At 39.4% G+C, this 19,361-nt stretch overlaps 1 protein-coding gene across 1 annotated transcript; it reads right to left on the minus strand.

Annotated features, from left to right (window-relative positions):
- Positions 1 to 88: 88 nt before the first annotated feature.
- LOC103762946 (rap1 GTPase-GDP dissociation stimulator 1) lies at positions 89 to 19,150 on the minus strand. The gene is made up of 10 exons (XM_018081565.2): positions 19,025 to 19,150; positions 16,765 to 16,893; positions 15,951 to 16,076; positions 15,152 to 15,295; positions 11,038 to 11,172; positions 7,834 to 7,959; positions 3,639 to 3,778; positions 2,618 to 2,744; positions 1,455 to 1,583; positions 89 to 222 (listed from the first exon to the last, which is right to left on the minus strand). The coding sequence occupies exons 1-10, from the start codon at positions 19,143 to 19,145 to the stop codon at positions 89 to 91; spliced, it is 1,311 nt and encodes a 436-aa protein (XP_017937054.2). The 5' UTR covers positions 19,146 to 19,150.
- Positions 19,151 to 19,361: the final 211 nt, after the last annotated feature.

Consider the following 19,361-nt stretch of genomic DNA (forward strand, 5'->3'; position numbering starts at 1 on the left):
GCCACATTGCAAATGCAAGGTAGGGTTGCAAAGGTGGTGCTTTGTTTGCCCCAGCAGCAGTGCTGGGTTGCCACGTGGAAGAAGGGATCTATTGAGGTGGGTCTCCTCTCAAAACCTGTAATGTTGTGACAGCTGCCTTGACCACATTTGCATTGCTGTGACTGCAGAGTTGTTCCAGAGTTTCTTTAATCTTGTCCTCCTCTATTTCTTGTCTCAGATCACCTGAAAGGGAGAAGAAATTCTGACTTTCAGTGACATGCAATGGCATAGTGGCTCCCAACAATTGTAGTAAAAAAAATTTTGAGTACTTGCTGTTTTAAATTAGCTGGTTTAATTCAATTTTTTTTTCTTCCCTTACAGCCATTGGAAGTATTGAATAGGTTAAGATTTTTTTTCTCCTGTTTGACTTCCAAGAACTGATTGACAGAAGAAAAATACTTTGAAACTATAATACAGAACAATTTCCAGCATTTTTTTGGCTGTATGCTTTTTGTTAGCATTTCATATTAGTAAGCATGAACTCTGTTACAGCTAGTCTATAAAATTCTAGGTATATACACCTCTGGAAAAAAAGTCTTATAGATCACACATGTTCTGTCAATACTCCATTGTAGCACTGAAGGATGCAAGTGCTTTATCCCTATTCCAATATCTCAGTGGCTACAGGGAAAAAATAGAGTATACTGCAAAATCCAGCTTATCTGGCAATATAGGGTGGCTCCAAGGTTTGAAAGGCAGCTCACCTTATGATCAATCCCTGCCTAAGCACAATCATTATTTTCAATTCACATAATTTTTTTATTAGGATGTGAGAAACTGCCACGAGATCTTTGGACTCCTGGTTTCAAGGGGGTTGTTTTCATTTAGGGCCACACACCCGGGGTAGTCTGATCTTGCTTGAAGCCATTTTAAGTGTTCCCTAACCCTGGAGTGACACTGAAATCATATCCTTTTCATGCTTCACGAACAGTTACTGTGCAAAGGCAGCATTGATAGAGTTGCTGTTTTATCTCAGCTTCTGGTTTGCTCACAGCATAGGCAGAGCAAATGAATGCCTGCCTGTGGACATGATAGGGACTCTTTCTTTGAACACAGAAATGCTGTGGGACACACAGGGCCTGGGCCTGCCAGGCACTTTTGCATGGTGAAGTTGGACAAAGATGCCTTTATGCCAAGGCTCTAATTTTGCTATTTCAGGACTTGATTATGCCACTGACTCACTGGAATAAAGCCTTGCTTTTTTTTTTCTATTTTATTCAACTGATGGTTTAATCAACTTTTCATAAAGAAAGTTACTTGACTATGATGTTTGCTGATCAATAAAGAATGAACCTGTTTAATATCCTTTACTCATTCACTGGAGCATCACAAGCAGCACATTTTGGTAAGAGAAAACACTTGTCTTTGTTACAAATATCTATCCTTTCATCAGAGACAATTTAAAATGAGGTTACCTGAATTAAGAAGCCTGCACAGAAGACCCATTGAATTGTATTTCACCTCAGGGTTTGTATTATCATCTTGTAGAAGTTTGTGTAAACTTTGAACTAGCTGTGATTCCTTAAAAGATTCTTCAAGGGTTTCTGAAAAATAAGTAAACAAATGTCTGAGGTGTTTTCTGTAAAGAAACTGGGAAGTGAACATGCTTGCTTTCTAAAAATTCTTGACTGGCTTCATTTCAAACTGTCTATTCTGGGATGTCTTGGGCAACTGTCTTCTCTCCTGGAGAATTTCTGTATTGTTTTCTGCACAGTATTTCCTCACTGGCCTCTTTCTTGAAGACAGAACTATAGCCTTGTAATAGATTAAAATTTGCAATGTTCAATACTAAAAATGTTGATTCACATTAGTTGCCCAATTGAGTTTGAGAGTCTTAATGACAGACAAGCAGTTAAGTGGGCTGTTTACAATCTTACTAGTTGGTATAGGAAATTCCAAATTTCAACTTGACCTTTCCTCTTCAATGTACCTTTTGATGTATGTAGATTTCTGTGGTGTCTGTCTGTTGTAATAAATTGAGAGCCATTTTCAAATTATACTGGACAAATCTGAAAAAAATTTTATGTAACTCTCTGGAAACTAGCTCAGGAAAAGTAGCTAGAACTTCATGGTTTTCTCATTGCTTCATATACAGCTTCTACAATACCTCTTTGTTTATGCTACTGCTTTATTCTTTCCTCATCTGTCTTCTGAAGATTATTTCCTCCATTTAGAGTTTTCAGTAACCATTCAAGTATATAACTTGTCCTTCATTTAGACTTTCTCATTTTTTTTTAATCTTCATCAGCTTTACTTTCCCTCTGCTTTGTTTTGCGTTTTTTGTTTTTTTTTTTTGTTTTTTTTTTGTGTAGGTTTCTAGCATTGTACCATGCTACTCAACAGACTGCCTGTCCACACAACCTGATAATTTGACTTTCTCCTAAACAAAAAAATCTTCAGGTAAGTCTCAAAGCCTATTGCTTTTGTGATCTGGGTGGCTGACAACCTTTATTTCGTGCTGAAGAGCTAAATCTAGACAAGAAGGATGCTTTTTCACATGTGTTATGTAGAATTAACAGCATGACAGTGTTAATAATTGAGGATGTTGCACAGATATCTGCTTTTAGGAGAACAATACCTAAATCGATTGCAGATGCTACTGCCAAGGCGTTCAGAGCCTCATTCTGTGTGGCAGCATGTTCACTTGTTGTCATGGAAACCAGATGCTTCACTCCTTGTGCCTCCTGGATGGCTTTGACCACTTCCTGTTAAAGCAATGGTAAACCACGTGGAAATCTGACTTACGAATGAAGTAGAATGAAAAGAAATGAGATTGCACTCTTCAGCTTCTGAATAGATGGAAATTATTTGCCTGCTCTGGTGCAAACTGACAGTATTTGAGACAACATTATTTGAGTTTAGAGACAACATTGCTTTCAGCATTGATCGTAGATGTCTGCTTAGGGCTGGTCTAATTTACCTGGAATATCAATACTTGGAATTAAGTATGAATGCATATCTGTAAGATAAATACACATTTTGTCTTGAGTTTTATTTTGTCCTTATTCCACTCTTTCATTTCAAGGCTTCAAATTGGCAGAGACTAATTTTTCGTTATCAAAGCCTATGCAGATAGTATCTACTTTTTTAATCATTACCTTTTTTAATCATTAAAGCATGGTTGGGATGCCTGCACATAACAGCATGACTTCTGAGAAACAGAAACCTATTCTAAAATGCCAGCAGATACAAGTCATGCCAGGTTAATCCACTACTAGGTGGAGAAGTGGGCACTTCAGAGCTTCTGGAGGACTGACATGTAGGACAGGTCCGGGCTATCTTTGCCATTTTAATTTGAAATTTGAATCATCTTTATGGCAATGGAAAAGCTTTACATACTTGTCATTTGTCAAGCCTTATTCAAGCAGGGCAAAAGTTGACAAGTGGCAGTAGGTAACCACACTGTTTGTGTCTGTGGGGTGTCTGTGGCTGTGGAGGGCACAGGTTTCCCACTTGCTTCCCCCGTGCTGGTGTTGAGGCAGACCACAGAGGTTTTTACTGTGACCTCCCATGTTTTTAATTGTAAAGCTACATGTGTAAGCTTTAAGAATATTTGAGAAAGATAAAGTAGAAAGGTATCAGACCAATAGTTCTCTTACTTGGGATCTGTTGTGGTGCAAGATCGATGCCAGCAGCCGATTTGCTTCCCCGCGGACGCCGGTGTGGTCCTTCATGTCACACCACTGCACCAGTCTGCTGAGCAGGGTGGGGTCTTGGCCCAAGATTTCAGCTGCATCAGCTGAGGAGAAAAGCCATCACCCAGAGGCATTCAAAATCAGACTTCTCAGTCTGTGTCATAGGAATGTGAATGCAGAAGTAACTAGGGCTGCAGGCCTGGGCTTTTAAAGGTTCTTGGAAATCTTTACCAGAGGAATGCCAAAGGAATCTTGGAGGTGAAGGATAAAATAAGCTGTTCCAATAGACCTATCCTTTAAAGAGGTTGCTGATGCAGGATTTAAAATGAGCAGCTTTGTATGTTTGACAGCAAATATTCTGTTGCTATACTGAAATTTCTTTGTGAGGAATATCCCTTTCCTGTTTGGTTTCTTGCACTATGAGCCCTGCACAAGTGTAATCATGGGCTCTTCAGAGCCTGTTCTTACTGTTTTGGTGATAATTACCATTGGTGATGTGGGAAGCCAAGCCTTAGTACAGAATTGCAGCAGTAATTGGATGACCTGAGCCTTAAGAATGTGTGTTGAACTGTGTATAAGGCATCATCAAAACTTCCCCTTGAGTGTGGAAGAGCCTTTTAATTTGCATTCCCCTGTGTTTCAAGAACCCTATCTCAAGACTTGCTAGAAGTATTAATCTGTGTGGCTGACATTTGAAAAAAATCTCACTAGGTAACTTTTCCTAAGAAGTGGAACTCTAATTATATGCTGAGGTTTAGGGCTGGTTGCCACTAAGGGAGACTGCTCTCAAAGTTCTTTGAAGTTCAGCAGCAAAAGGAACTTTACTCATCCTCTCTCAGTACTGTCAGTCTGACATAAGGGACCACGTGAGTCTTACTACACTTAATTAATGTTTCTTCAAAGTGCTCTGGATCAAAAGTGACTAAATGGTGGGAGGTGATTTCCTAAGCAAAGGAAAAATGCAGACATAAGGGTGCTGAAGGCCAAAATACTCTTTTTTTTAACCAAATATATTAAGTAAGGGTTCAGCCCTGAGAACATCATGGTAAATAACTGTACCTGTTTCTGTTCAATACTGAAGACTTTTTGAAATCCTACATCTTGATTCTACTGGAATTATCTTCTAAGTGAAGGGTACTAGGAGAAAGATAAAATAGCAAAGTGCACAACTTAATCTGCCTTTTGAGGGAATTGAATGCTCACCCATTTGTCTTTGAGCACAAAGAGGTGTTTTGTGAACTGCCAGACTGCTGCTTCTATGTGTTGCAGTTGAACTGAGGATATAAATGCACAGCACTTCTGGTTGGGCACCAGATGTAGCAACTGAGAGGCAAAAGTAGTCACAGGACAGACACTCACTTTTGGTGTAGAATTACTCTAATGGCAAAAATATATTGTGACTATAAGATTTAATTCAACTTTTGGAGTCTCATGTAGTTATCTGTAATTAAAGGTTTTTCTTGTTGTCTTATTTTTGGTTATCTTGAGTCCTGTCCCATGCCCACTGCTCACCCCTTGATGATAGAGAACCACAGCAGTTGAGCATGAAATGTGCATTGTGTACTGTGACAAAGGAAAGGTGTGGTAAAGCTCTTCATTGAAAGTGTACATTCCCTAAGAAGGGCTATAAAGGATCTGTGAGCTTTTTGCAATATTTTTCTGATTTTCTAGTCTTAAAATAGTTTCAGGCCTGAAAGAAAGTAGTGAATGAGATCCGTGGTCCTTTGGATGCTGATTCAGAGAGGGGAAAAATGCAGGGAAAAGTCTGTATTGTTTTAAGATACTGAGAAATTTGTCTCTTGGACCTTTACTGATGCTAAGATTTGAGGAAGAACCAACATTAGCATCTGTAACAGAAGGGATGGGTTTGGGTGTAGGGGCATTGCCCTGCTCCTGTCCCTTTCTCTGGCTGTTGCATTTGTTTTGAGATATTCTGGAAAGGATCAAATAGAATGTGTACCAGAAGGTCTGTGTCAATAAACTATGTGATTACTCCACGTATTTTACAGGAGATCTAAGTTAACCTGTAGTCATTGTTTGAGCAGAGTCAAATGGGGAAGTGCAGACACTTCCTTTTTTTTTATTTTCCCAGTATACTGTGGATCAATCCATGGGTGAAAATCCCACAAGAGATTTGGGACCTTATAGTCTACTTGACAGGTTTTTTTGAGTTAAGAGTTTCTTGTCATTGCAAAGCCACCTGCATGTTATCTCCTGTAACATAAGGTTTTTGTTTCTAGGTCAGATGTTACTTGTTAGTCTGAGATCATGGTAATCCAGTTTAGTACAAAAAGCTGAAAGAGGTAACAGGGTGGTGAATAGAACCAGTCTAAGAGATTTGTTCAAAGGCAGGTTCTTTACCCAGTTTGGCAGAGACTTCCTGATGTCTACCACCATTTTATCTCTTTGAGATAAAATCCAATTATTCTTAACAGGAAGACCTTTTAACTTGCAAAAAAACCCCGAAATTTGAATAAATTGTGTGCGATTGAACTTTCAGTTGAGCTGAAAGTCCTTTGGCTATTGAAGTGCAGAAATTATTCTGCTCCTCTGAAGCAAAATGGTTCAGGAGTTAATGTTAACATCTCTCTAGAGTAATGAAGCTGACAGATCTGCCTGCAGTTTTCTATAGTTAGGAAGAAACCTACCTCTTCTAGTCTGTAGGCCTCGGCATGCCTGCTGACAGTCACAGTAATGAATTCATACTAGATAAGGCAATTAGCTAATTTAGTGTGGACTTCGGAGTAGATGTGGGTGCATGAGAGTTTCAGGCTGAGTTAATTAAGGGCAATGTTAGCTCATGGGTAAACAGAATAGAAAGTAATTAAAGGTGGGAGAATTGTGTGCTCATAGACAGGAATGGGTAAACACTGAATAATCTCCTAGATCTTTTTTCTGCTTTGCACTTTGATAACTGTGTTATTTCAGAAGTACCTCTTGCCAAATTCCAACTTCTCACTATGGCTGGTAAATGGAATTCAAAAAACCACCTAATTTAGTGGTTTAGATCTGTGTTATTATGATGTCTCAATTTTAAAAGCTAAATGCTCTCCCCTGTCACAATTCCGATAGGATTTCAGAGAAATTACCTTTTAATGACTTCTTCAAAGCCTGAGAGGAAGGTGATGCTAAGTTTCTATATATCCTGCAATGTCCATTTCCTACCATGGTGAAATGAGTGAAAGCAGCTTTTCAGTGGACTGGAATAATTGCAAATTAATATGAGGGATAGATCTAAATTTTATATCATGCATATTAATTTGATAAAGGATGCAGTCAGAGTGTCCTCAGTGGTGAGGTTGAGTGCAGTGTGGAATGTAGGAGAGTGAGGGTTTTTTCCTCTTGCATACAGTTATTGAGTTGGTGTCTATAATTGTTCTGTATCAGTGACAGTTCCCATCACAAAATGGTCATAACTATTCTGGTTCTGGTTTGGACCTATCCCTTGTACTGATTAGTGCTCTAGAGCAGCTGCTCTGGTGATATGAAAGGCAATACCAAACCCTACAACACTCATTTTTGTGTTCTACTGTGGTAAGAAGCTAAATAAGCCTAAGGATAAATTAAGATGTAGTAGATCTTTAATGTAATTCTGACATTGTGCATGTTCCTCAAAGATGTACCTTTGCATATGCATCTCTTTGTAAAACTGAATGAAGTGCAAGTAGGTAGTGCAGTATTTCACCAGCAAGATAAGCCTAGCAGCATGTGTATATGAAGACTTCATGATGGCTAGTAACTCATTTCTTCTGCCTCTCTCCATCCCAACCCCCTTTGTTCCTTTTATATTCTCTGTTTCTTTATTGATTTTTCTCTCCTGTGATTTGACAGTGTAAAGTATTAGCCTTACTCTTTTCTATCGTACTCATGGCTTGCTCTCTATCTGTGGAGGGAAACATCTTCATTTAAGGCCTTTGCCCATTCTCAGAGTGCTGCAGATTCTTCCCTTTGGTTTGTTTCTCATCTGCCTCTGGGGCTGCCTGGGTCGGTGTGGAAAGCTTGCAGCCGCTGGCAATCAGCTCTGTTGGAACCTCTCCAGGTTGGTTGGAATTAGGTTAGCAGGACACTTAGCCCATCATCTTGCACATCCACTGTGTTGCAGGGCTAGGGGAGCAGGGGGGTGTTTAGTTTATCTCGGTAAACACTAGCAATTCCCTACCTTGACCATCTGCTAACATCCGTAATGTTCCAAGAAGTTTAAACTGCACCGGAGGACTCTCTGATCTCAGAAGTGCTTCAATCCGTTCTGCAACACCTTCCTCCAGCATTTGAACCTTGCTAACAACTAGAAAATAGAAAAGAGATGTTGATGTGAAGCTTAGTAACTACACAGGCATCTGAAAATATAGATATGACATAACTGTTCTGAATTTTATACTGCATTATGCTTCTAGCAAAAGATCCAACTTGTTAGAGAGCTCAGATATAAAGTCAGGACTTCAGGCTTCTCTTTTGAGATAAAACCTTTCTAGGAACTGCTGTTAGGTTATTTTGGTTACTTTTGATCTTACCCCTGCCTGGAGCCAAGTACATAAGAGGATAAACACAGCATTGTCATTTCTTTCTTCTTCTGGTTGTAATAGATGATCCATCCATTCGCCCACTCACATGAGAAAGCCTGTTCTGTGCTTACTCAACTGAAATGAGTGGCAGAAGGGACTTACACAGCCATATTTCTAGAAAATGGATTTTCCTTTTGTGTTTGAGCTCACTGTTCCCCTGTTGTTCATGCCTTTGTTTCTGTGCTCCCTAATTTTTGTGTCTTTACACCAGTGGTTGGTACAGTAATCCCTGGTAATAATCAAGCTTGTCTGGAAAGAGTCCTAATACTGCTTGACTGTGCTAGCAAAAGCTGCTTCCTCCAAAGCAATTTTCTTCCCATCTTTTGTATGCATTTTTTGTGGGGTGGTGAGGAGGACAGGACAGTGAAATTAGGGAGATAACTATTACATCCCTTTGTCCTTTTATTGGGCAAATTGAGATGCAGACCCTATTAAGTAACTTGCTCTTAATGTTCTTGTTTTTCAGTGGCACAGACTGATTCCTTTCACTAGACCAAAATAACTTTTTTCATTTTTTTTTTTTGTAAGCACCTGTTCTCTTTTGAGATCAATACTTGAATGAAAGACTTCTTTGTGTCTGTTTGCAAGTGTTGGCCCATATTTAATTCATGTGTATGGATCTCCATTCAGTCTTTTTCTTTTTTTCTTTTTCTCCAGGTAACACACTGTATTGCTGAGAGTGATAGAGTGCACGTGTTTCTAGAAGTGATGTATTAGTGTTAGGGAATGTCTTACACATGTTACAGATAAAAACACAGGTATTTTTGTGAATTGATGAAGAAAAGTACAATGTTTTAGTGGAATAGTGTTTTAAGTGCCTATACACTTGGAAAGATCTAAAATGGGTTGTAATAGACTTGAACAGATAATTAAAATAGACTCTGTATTGATATATTGATATTTTATAATTCAGAGTTGAGCTTCTTAAAGTGCAACTTCAAAGGACATTAAGATTTACTAGTTCTGTGTGTAGCAGCCAGTGATATAGCAGTGAACTTGTAGGTTGCAACTACATTTTTCTGAAGGTTTAGGTCCTCTAATCTTTGCAGAATCAGCTGTGTTTATTGCTTCCTTAAGAAACTCCTAAGGAATGCCTGGGCTTGGCATTGCAAAAAGTTGGCCTTTGGTATTTGTTGGGTAACAGATTCTGTTGTGAGCTAGAAAGTGATCATCTCTGCTTGTTGTCGAGGGAAACTACATCAAAATTGCTCTCTTTCAAATGAGTTTAATTGGTGTCTTTGCTACTTGTAACAAATCCTATTGTACATTTTGCAGGAATGAAGTCAGTAAGAGGTAAGCATGGGACATACCTAGGCTTAGAGAAAAAAAAATCCCCTTTTTCGTTCCAATAATGATAGTTACATTTTTCCTGCTAATTTATTCTCCTAATTTCAGCTGTGTGGTTCTCCATGATTTGTCCCGATTCCGTGGTTTTTCTCCTCATAGCTCTGTGTTAGATTGTAACTTCTGTAAGGTAGCTGGCCTGCACCTTTGCAGCACTGCATGCTTTATTAACACCAAAAAGAAATCTGCACAGGCCTTTGCCTGCTGATGTGAGTGCTGGTAGAACATCTCTTCAAAGAGAAATAAAATAAACATAGTATCAGTGAGGGGCTTACAGTGTCAAATGCATTTATTAAAATACTGAGTGGACTGACGTGGTTGGCTAGTCTGATAATACTGTAAGCCAAACTAAATAAATTTTTTGAGAGCATATTAAAAGTTGAAAGAAATAAGTGGAGCTCTGAGGAGAGCTATCTGTAAGAAAAAAATCAGTTTTTCAGGCTTTAAAAGGAAGTAGTGGAGGCGAAGCAGCAACAAGGATGTTCTGGAGCTCTTAGTTGTTTGAAGTAATGATTATGTGTAAAACTGTTAAACCAAGCATGCTGGCTAGCTTACATAATAAAAGAGGCAAACAACTTCAAGTTATTTTATTTTCAGAAAAAAGCACTGGTGTTATGCTCTGGAGTACTGTCTGTCAGTGTAAGGACTGCATTGCAGGGTACTGTTAAGTCTCTAACAGAACATTTTTGGCCTGAATGGTACTTCACATGGAAGCATTAAATTTGAGATGAGAAGCAGCATAATATTCTGATGTGTATTAACAAAAGATCACAAAGTGGAATGCTATAATGGTGTGGGTGGGAAGGGACCTTCAAAGGGACATCTTGAACTAAGTCAGGTTGCTCAGAGCCCCACCAGCCTGACCTTGAATGTTTCCAGGGAAGGGACATCCACTGCTTCTCTGGGCAACCTGTTCCAGTGATTCACCACCCTCATCATAAAAAATATCTGCCTTATCTAAGTCAAAGTTTACCCTCTTTTAGTTTGTCCTACTGCAACATGGTCTACTACAGTCTGTCCCCATCTCTTATTCAACTCCCTTAAGTACTGTAGCTTTTGGGTTGAAAGGCCAAATTTGCAATGAATATTGGCTTTCTAGAAGAGCAGATTTATGAAATCCCTACCAGCTATGATGTGATAGCTGCACCCTATACTCGGTATTTTAAGCTAGAAACCTTATTCTGAATTTTTGTTTTGAGCAGCTGTATGCTGTTAATATGAAACTATTTCAGCAGCTGGCAATGAGGTCACACTTTATTGTATTTAGACCTTTTATATAGATGAGTAATTCTTGATGAATTATTCAAACATGTTTCTGCAGGGGGGGTAAAGTCTCTGTTGCCCCTCAAAATGCAAGGGGCTGGAATTGGTGACTTGGCCAGAGCTGCACAGGTCTCCATTAGCTGACCCATCTTTACAAAGGATCACAGTAAGTCAGTTGTCAGCAGGCTGTGTACCTGGTACAGCAAGGTTCTGAAGTGCACTGAGTGCAGCGTGTTGAACAGAGGTGTCCCCGCTCCGCACGTGCTTCTCCAGGAGATCCAGGAGCTGATGGATGACTCCCAGCTGCACCATCCGTAAACAGTTGCCATCTGAAGAAAGAGGCCAAACCAAGCAGGTGGGAGAGGTAAGAAACTCAACAACAGAAGTAAATGATGCAAACTGAGAATTCAGGGAGCCTTTACCTTGACTGTTTTTGTGTCTTGATAAGATTGAGGCTAAAGCTTTTGCATTGTTTTTTGCAACCTTTAACTCTCGAGATGAGTGGGCATCAGCTACCCATGAACTGATGCTGAGGCACCTTCTGGTAATGCTTAGCTTGAGAGAGCTTTAGGGACAATCACTGTCAAATTAAAACCATAGATTCTCCAGTCTTTTTGTATTTTCTCAGTACTGCTGTATTTCCCACTATATATGTGGTGGAATACCAGTGGCATTTTCTACTTCTCTCCAGGATAGCTTTAATGCTCCAATTTTGCTATTCTGCTGGTTTAAGAGACTATTGTGAGACCAGAGATCTTAACCACCAATGGTAACTCTGATTACTAGTTCTGTACTGCTGTTACCCCTTGTTTTCTATGAAATAATTTGTCATTAAGTACTTACTGAAAGAATCAGACCTAGACCTGTTTTGAGAAACACACTTTCTGAAATGAGAAGTCTGTTTATGTTGCACTCATATGAAGCCAGGAAAATACAAGTTCACTTAGAGAGATCTGATTTGTTTAATCCTGGTGAAAGAGTAAATTTGTATATCCAAAACCTACCACTTTGCCCAGCAATGCTTTGCAGTATTTTGTCACTGCATGTCTGTCTGTCTCCTGTCTTTGAGAAGTTGCTCTGTACAGGTGACAGCCCTTTTGTTATCAGACACTGCTTAGGTCACCTCTTTAGGAAATGGGAAAGTGTTCTAAACAGCAAAAGGAAACCCTGTATACTACTGTACCCTTTCTGAAGGAAGTGTTTTGAAGATGCCATTTGGCAAATTATTTTCTGTGTTTTACTTTATGCAGTCTATTATACACTTCAAGAGAAGTATATGCCTGACATCCATCCCTATTTCCATTTTGCTGTGTGTTACCTTGTGACTGCTGTCTGTTAACATGTGGCAAAACAGAGTGAATATTATGTAGAAAGACCACATCTTCACCTGGAGTGAATGGTTATCCATGGAATTATACAAACTTCATGCAAGTATATAATCTGACCAAAAATAGCTTTAATGCTTCTTGTGGTTCTAACTGCATGACTGAGGTATACAGCCTTCTAATTTTTGTATGTATAGCATGTAAAAATGACTCTAGTAATTTTAACATCTTTGCTGGTTTGGATGTTATTTCCACCTTGTAGTAGTAGACACTCCTCTGTGTTGTCTTTTGAAACCAGCACATACTATTCCTTTCATTTATTAACATTTCAGTTAGTAGGCTATTCCCCCCCCCATTACTATATCCATTAAATAAGAATTTGTCAAATGCTTATAAAGTGTAAGTGGATATTTTCATGAGAGAGCTGACAGTCTGTGAAATAGTTGGAATTCTACCCATGCAAAAATCTTTTGATAGCATTTTATGCATACATTCTTTAAAGCTAGTGGTTTTGCTTGTGATTCTTCAAATATTCTCTTACCTGGTCCTAATCTTTGGAGATCAGATATATGAGGAAAATTACCCAGTTGTCTTTAGGAACCAGCTCTGTAAGAATAGGTCATCTCTTCTGGTCTGATAAAATTCTACAGGCAAAATATTTTGATCTTTATGACTCTTTTTGACTAACCTTAATTGCACTTAATTTCTCTCCTGCCCCCACCTTTCAAACAGGAATGGCAGAGCATTTTTGATTTTCTCATGTAGTAAACAGGCAGAGCCTATTAGTGACTGCCTTGCTTTGATTGTCACAGAGCTCCAAATTGCTGTTCTCTCCTATGGAGTTCCTGCTTGGATAGCAGCAGAACCTCCAGTTTAATGGCTCATAGTCAAAGTCTGATAGGAACAGCCACTTTCACAGCTGCAAAAGCTGTCTGTCATCTTTTCACAGCCTGGAAGTCATTTGATGCTGAGATCAGATTTTCATAGGACTTTTTTTTCTCTTAGATTAAAGGCTGTGCATACATCAGTGGCACATCTTGGGACATGAGAGGGATTATTCACTTTTTCCACATGAAACATCTAATGGTGGTGTGGGGAAGAGGGAGGGAGAAGAGCCAGTGACAAAGCAAGCCATTCAGTTGAATAAATGGAATTTAGCCAGTTTAAAGGCACTGAGGGCATTTCTGTGGCCTTTGTAGAGCTGTGATGCACAGTGGCTGATTCAGAACAAGGTATAAGGCAAGGAAGAAAGGGAGTCTAGGAAGGATGTGAGGGGGAGGTGGAGAGATGCGTGTATGATAGCTTGCTTTAAAAAAACCCAACCAAACAAAAAAACCCCCCAATATTCAGACAGATGTGAGGGAATCTTTTATAATAATTAAGCATATATTAGTGAAGAAAGTTGAGCAATGTTGAGGTCCCTTTTGTTGAGTCTGAAGCCAATACAGTAGCTTTGAGTGAGAAAGGACAGAAGATATGGTGGGGTACCTTTTGCTGACTGATTCAGCACAGCATGCCTGCCTTCCAGGGGTGTGCTTACAAGAGTCTCTGTGTTTCTCTCTGCACAGTATAAAAGGCTCATATAATAGGAAAGTGAAAGATAAAATGGCTTTTTTGTTTTTTGTCTGAGTAACCCTCCCTTTCTAAAAGTGACTTTAAATCTGAAATATCAGTAACTGTGTGTTATTTTTTTCTTTATTTCTAACAAAGGTATTTGCCATGAAATATTTCCAGAGTCTCCCCTCTACTAGAGTGTGATTTAGGGGAAAAAAAAAAAAAGCAAACATGTGCCTACCTAGCCACCCCATTTTTCATAATTATGTCCTCAAATTAGTTCATCATCATTAGCATCTCTAACTTAAACATACACAGGTCTCCAGTCTGCAGAAAAACAAGAACGTTTCAGAACCAGGGAACAGTGAAATTTAATAGTGTTGCTTTTCTCTGCCACCAAACAGTGGCTTTCTGTCTTGGAGGGTTAGAGAATGACCAACCTTACCATTTTTTTGTAAAATTAGCAATAGCCATTGCTTCTGTCTCTGTAGCTGCATGTGTTTGAATGTGGTGCAAGTATCAATGTTCTAGGAGATAATGCCACACCCCTTAGCAAAAATCTTCTGTATGTATTTATCTGTGGCATGACATATAGAGAACATCTCATATCTGTTCATAATTAGCCCCAAAGGGAACTGTTCTGTCAGTCTTTGGGGAGGTTCAAGTCAATGATGACTTAGATTGTTGTTAGAGTTAATATTCTAAGACCTTTGCATTGTTGATTGCTTTGGGATTGAGGGTGGTGGGATGCAGTGTAAGTGTCCTGTTCATGATGTTTTATTCTTTAATCCATATTGCCCAAAATACAACATAGCAAGGCCACCTGAACTAAGTTCTCTTAGGTCTTGAGCCTTTTTGTGTTTTTCCTGAAATCAGCTTAAAGTCTTAGTGGAAAATCTGGGTCAGCAGTGTGTGTAGATGCAGAACTTACAAGAACTACAAGAAGTTACTACATTTCACTTGCTAATCCAGATGTTTAAAGTATGTACACAGATTTGGAGTAGTGAATGGGGAAGCATGAATAGTTCAATACCATGTGACTTAATCTGATGATTAGCTTTAAATTTAAAACTGGCTCTTAAGCCATCTTTGAAAGTAAAGTTACAGAAGGGTGTGACCTGATAGCTGTACCTGTGGTTACAGTGGCTTCAATTCCTTGTGCTTGCTTTTGTGTTCTGTGCAGGGGCAGGCACAGTGGTATTAGGTGTCCTGAGGCAACATATGTGTTAGCTTGAAGGTAAGCATGGCAGCACAAGCTCTATACTCCTATAGGAAGTGAGGAGTGTGGTGCTCCAGAAGAACTCCTGTAAGGATGATGAAAGATTTTGGCTGGGTCCCTGTTAACAGAGAGAATGGCAACTCGTCTGCTAAAGGCACCTTCTGGTTTTCTTTCTTTATGTATCTGGACTGTAAGTATTCCCTTTTTTACCTCCAAGAAGCAGAGAGACGATGAGATCTGATGCAGCCTTCACAATGCACGTGTCTTCAGCTTGTGAACTACCTTGGAGCCTCAGCAGGATCTCAGACAGCACCTCTGGCACTCCTGCCTCCACCAACTGCACTTTCAGAGCATCTGTAGAGAGCACAGTAAAAGCACATTGAAAGCTTCTTGGGTCTTTTTGGAAGCATTTTGAACTAGGAAGCTAAATCCTTGAACTTTAGCCAGTCTTCTTTCAGGTGCAGTCACTGTTTTGGTTTTGTTTGTAACAGCTTTCTGGTGCCAGGGTGACAGCGAGGCAGAATGAGCAAAGCTTTCTGCCTTGGTCTTTCCCATTTCTTGTGTTGCCAGTCATGAGCTTTCATTTCTTTAAAATCTGTGTGGGGTATCTAGGTATTTTTAATAGATTCATGTCAGTGCTTGCTACACCACTGCTTAGTGTAGACACCTTCTATGGTATCTGCTTGTTCTCATTTTTTAAATTAAAAAACCCAATCTATCTTGCTGCTTCCCTGTTACACACAATGGAGAATAGAAGTTTGAATCTGCTGTCTTACACATCTATCCTAATAGAGTGGAGTGCTACTCCCTCTCTCCTTTCCTTGTTGCCTCACCTGTTAAGCTTCAGAGCGTTGTTCGGGCCAGGATTTCACATGTTCATGTGGTTTATTTCTACTGAAAGGGTTGCTGGTTCCCTTAGTAGGATCCCATGGCAAACTTGGAACCCAGAGCTTAAACTAGTGCAATACCCCATCTCCCCTCCTTCCACCCAAGCCAAAAGGAGCCTTACCATTTTCTGCAAGTGCTTGCAGGACCTCAAAGACAATTTCTAACCTTTCATGGTTCACTGCTCTTCTCAGGTGTTTCACCAATTGTTCAGCAACATTTGTCTTGCTTAGAGCTTCCTTAGCTGTATCTGTACATGTGATAAAGTCAGGATTTTGAATGTTTATTTGATTAAATATTAAAAGCCTACATCCCTGTAATCTGAAGTGATTTGATACTGTTTTTGAAGACTTTTTCTGTTCTGATAGATTTGTCTGTCCCCTTGGACAGCACTGAGACAGCAAAACTCTGTTCTTTCTCCCCCTAGCTTCTTTAATGCTGTTTTTCTGTAATTCCTGTAGACCTTATGGGTGTCAAATTAATCCTGTCTTAACTTTCACTGACTCTTACAAGTCTATCTTGTAGTATGATTATTTAATGGAACAAATTGACACATGTCAGTTAGCTGTAGTAGTATATTTTTTGCATTGATTAGATGGTTCTAGTCTTTCTGGGATCCTAAACATCTACAGGATGTATGTTAGCAAAGCTTGCCACTGTTAAATCTTAATTGTTTTAATATAGTACCAGTAATTGCTGGTACTCCATGAAGGAGTAGTTACTTCTCCAGTACAGATACTGTGGCCAGTCTTTGATTAGGTCTATCAGTAGCATTTAAAAAACAAAAGTCAAAACAAACACCATTCCCCACCCCCAAAAAAAGCCAAACAAACAGAGGAAAAACCAAAACAAATAAAGCCCGCAGTCCTGTGGGCATGGAAAGGCAGTGACAGTTTGAAAATGATATTTTATTCCAAGATGCAAAAACATTTACTTACCAAGGTCTGCAAGATTGTATAAGGCCAATAGAGCAACGTGGACAAGTGGCTCACTCTCTTCATAGTCAGTTAATATTCGGGCTAGTGATGGGATTACTCCAACCTTCACCAGCTCTTCCTGAAGGTCACCTGATAAGGGAAGTGGTAGAAGTTAAAGGTGATTGGATTAGGGACTAATTAAATCAGTGAAAAGGGTTGGACTGAGATGCTTAGCAGCAAGGTAGTCTGGTTCTTTCTCACAGTTAGAATTTGTAAAGCTTTTGTGCTGTGGCTTCAGGCTAATGTGTGTGTGGGAGAAATGCAAGTTTGGGACAGATTTTTGCTAAACCTCCTGGTGCGACTTTGACTTAAGGAATTACACCACTCTAAAAACATATAAAGGCAATTGCTTGTGCATTTCTACTACTGGTTCAGCTTCCCAAGAAAGTTCTGATGAATGGTATTTCTTGGGATGTATCTGAAAATTGAGTGAGGAACAGACAGTTGGCTTTTTTATCTTTGGGGAATGGGAATCTCCACCTTATTGTACTATGGCTTCTTTTGTTCTGAAGGGCTGGGAGATGAAAGGTACTGGAAATATATGATAAGAAATAGTGACTCATATAGCAAATGTCCATATACTTGCTTTTTGTGTGTTAGAGTAATGATTAAAAAAAATTCGTTAAATGCTTTACCAATAGCTGGGATATTGTAAGATACCACTGAAAGACAGACTGCTTTAAATTTAATCTAGGGAAATCATGCTCTTCCTCATCTTGGGAGCCTTGGAAGGCTTGAATTCCAGGTATCTTGGGAATTTTTATGGGCTGAGTAAGGTTTTTAAGCAGGTGTAAATTTTTATGACTTAAGGGAAGTCAACAAAGTAAGTAAAACTCAATTTGGTCCTGCTTCTAGCATACTGACTACGCTTGTCTCCATCCATGTGCACACTTGATGAGGAAAACACTGATAACTGCTTTCTTTCTTTTTGTAGCCTGTCATGTAATGAATGAAAGCTTAATATCTAAAATGGTTTTGAGAATGCCAAGAACTATAAAATACAAAGTTGGACAGTGATGGTTATTTAGCAGTACAATGGCACTGTTTTGCAGCAGTGTCTTGCTGAGAACTAGGCTGTAACTTGTATGGCAGATCCCAGAAAGTGTCTGGGTGCCACTGTGGCCTATACAATTGTAATTCAGGTAGAGAATTGGTTAAGTTAGTTTTTCTTTCCTTTGATGTACTTATTGCTGTGCTAGCAATAGAATTTATTAAATCATGTATTTTATAGTCACAACCATCTTGGCAAATCTGTGCAGGGCCTGTGCTGTGCCAGAAGGGAAGCAGCTGTGCAGTGTGGCCATATGCTGTAGCAGTGCTGGTGTGCAGCAGTTGCATGAGCCTTGCATGTAGTTTTTAAGGGGAAGGCTTTTGAAATTATTATGTGGCATTCCTTGGCAAATACATGTAACTTGCAGGGAGCTAGTGAAATCTATACCAGGTACCTAGCATGCTTGGATTTCATAGGAATGGTGCAGAGTGGCAAATCATAGCTCTCTAAGTAAAGCTGTGCAGATCCATGCAAGGATAGGAGAAGGCAGGTTGAAGGAAGAGGGTAATGAATAGAAGATACTGGGTGAAAATTTCCATATTACTTTCAGTATGCAATAAATACTTTTGATAAGTCTGGGAGTTAAAAGTAAAAGAAAAATCTTTGACTGTTTGGGCAAGTAAATGAAAATTGTTTAATTTGTGAAACGAGCAGGCAAGCCTGTGTCCAGGCAATCTTGAGCACAAAGATCTCCTACATGCAAGCAGTGGTCCTCAGAGAAGACTATTCCTTGCATAGATAATATCTCAGTATTTTAAGGTTTTTAGAGTCTGTTGTTTTTTCTAACACACTTTTTAAAATCCTTTGCTTTATTACTTTGCTCTTATGACTTTCAAAGAAGATCAAGCCATTCAGGATTTGGGCCCAAGGCAGATATGTAGAATTGTTTAAGATGTGTATGAGGCTCTGCTCCTCTTGTACTTAGAGAGCAGTTCTGACAAACTTTGAAGTCAAAAATACAGCGGGAAAACCCAGAGTGCAGGAGTTGCTTGGAGTGCATTCAGCCTGGTACCTGTGAGCTGTGTGAATTGTATATCTAACTGGAGGCTGAAGTACATAAAGTACATGTGCTCAGGTCTCATAAAATTATTATGAATTACAGGTTATAATGCCTTTTAAAATAATGCCTTAGAGGTAAGGAAAATGAGATTCTCTTGTGTGGATACTTACGATTGTCATAACAGATACGGCCAATAGCCCTCCCAGTATGAAGCAGCATTTCTTGGTCTCTGCTCTCCAGCAAAGGTATCAATACTGGAACCAAATCTGCTTCAATACATGGTTTCTTCATTTCCTCTGTAGGTAAAGGAGAGGGTTTTGCCATGTAGGAGTAAAACAGTTGCAATGCCAGTAGCTGGTGGCCATGAAACAAAATTCAAGAGTGGAAACATACAGCTAATGTGCTGTAATGTGCCTTGTAGTTGCACTTTAGCAAACTTACCATTTTTGGCTATCTCTGAAAGCACGTGGGCTGCTTTCACTGCACATCGTGGGTTGCCCTTCAGGA

Source organism: Manacus vitellinus, unplaced genomic scaffold, assembly GCF_001715985.3.
Source record: "Manacus vitellinus isolate BGI_N305 unplaced genomic scaffold, ASM171598v3 scaffold_54_pilon, whole genome shotgun sequence".
Classification (NCBI taxonomy): domain Eukaryota; kingdom Metazoa; phylum Chordata; class Aves; order Passeriformes; family Pipridae; genus Manacus; species Manacus vitellinus.

What these genes read in the sequence shown, in the direction of transcription:
- LOC103762946 (XM_018081565.2), bottom strand. Translation starts at nt 19,145, where the DNA reads ATGAAGAAACCATGTATTGAAGCAGATTTGGTTCCAGTATTGATACCT. An exon ending in GCAAGCACTTGCAGAAAATG is followed by an intron (nt 15,296 to 15,950) that starts GTAAGGCTCCTT and finishes TGCTCTCTACAG; the next exon opens with ATGCTCTGAAAGTGCAGTTG. An exon ending in AGCATCTGCAATCGATTTAG is followed by an intron (nt 1,584 to 2,617) that starts GTATTGTTCTCC and finishes CTTATTTTTCAG; the next exon opens with AAACCCTTGAAGAATCTTTT.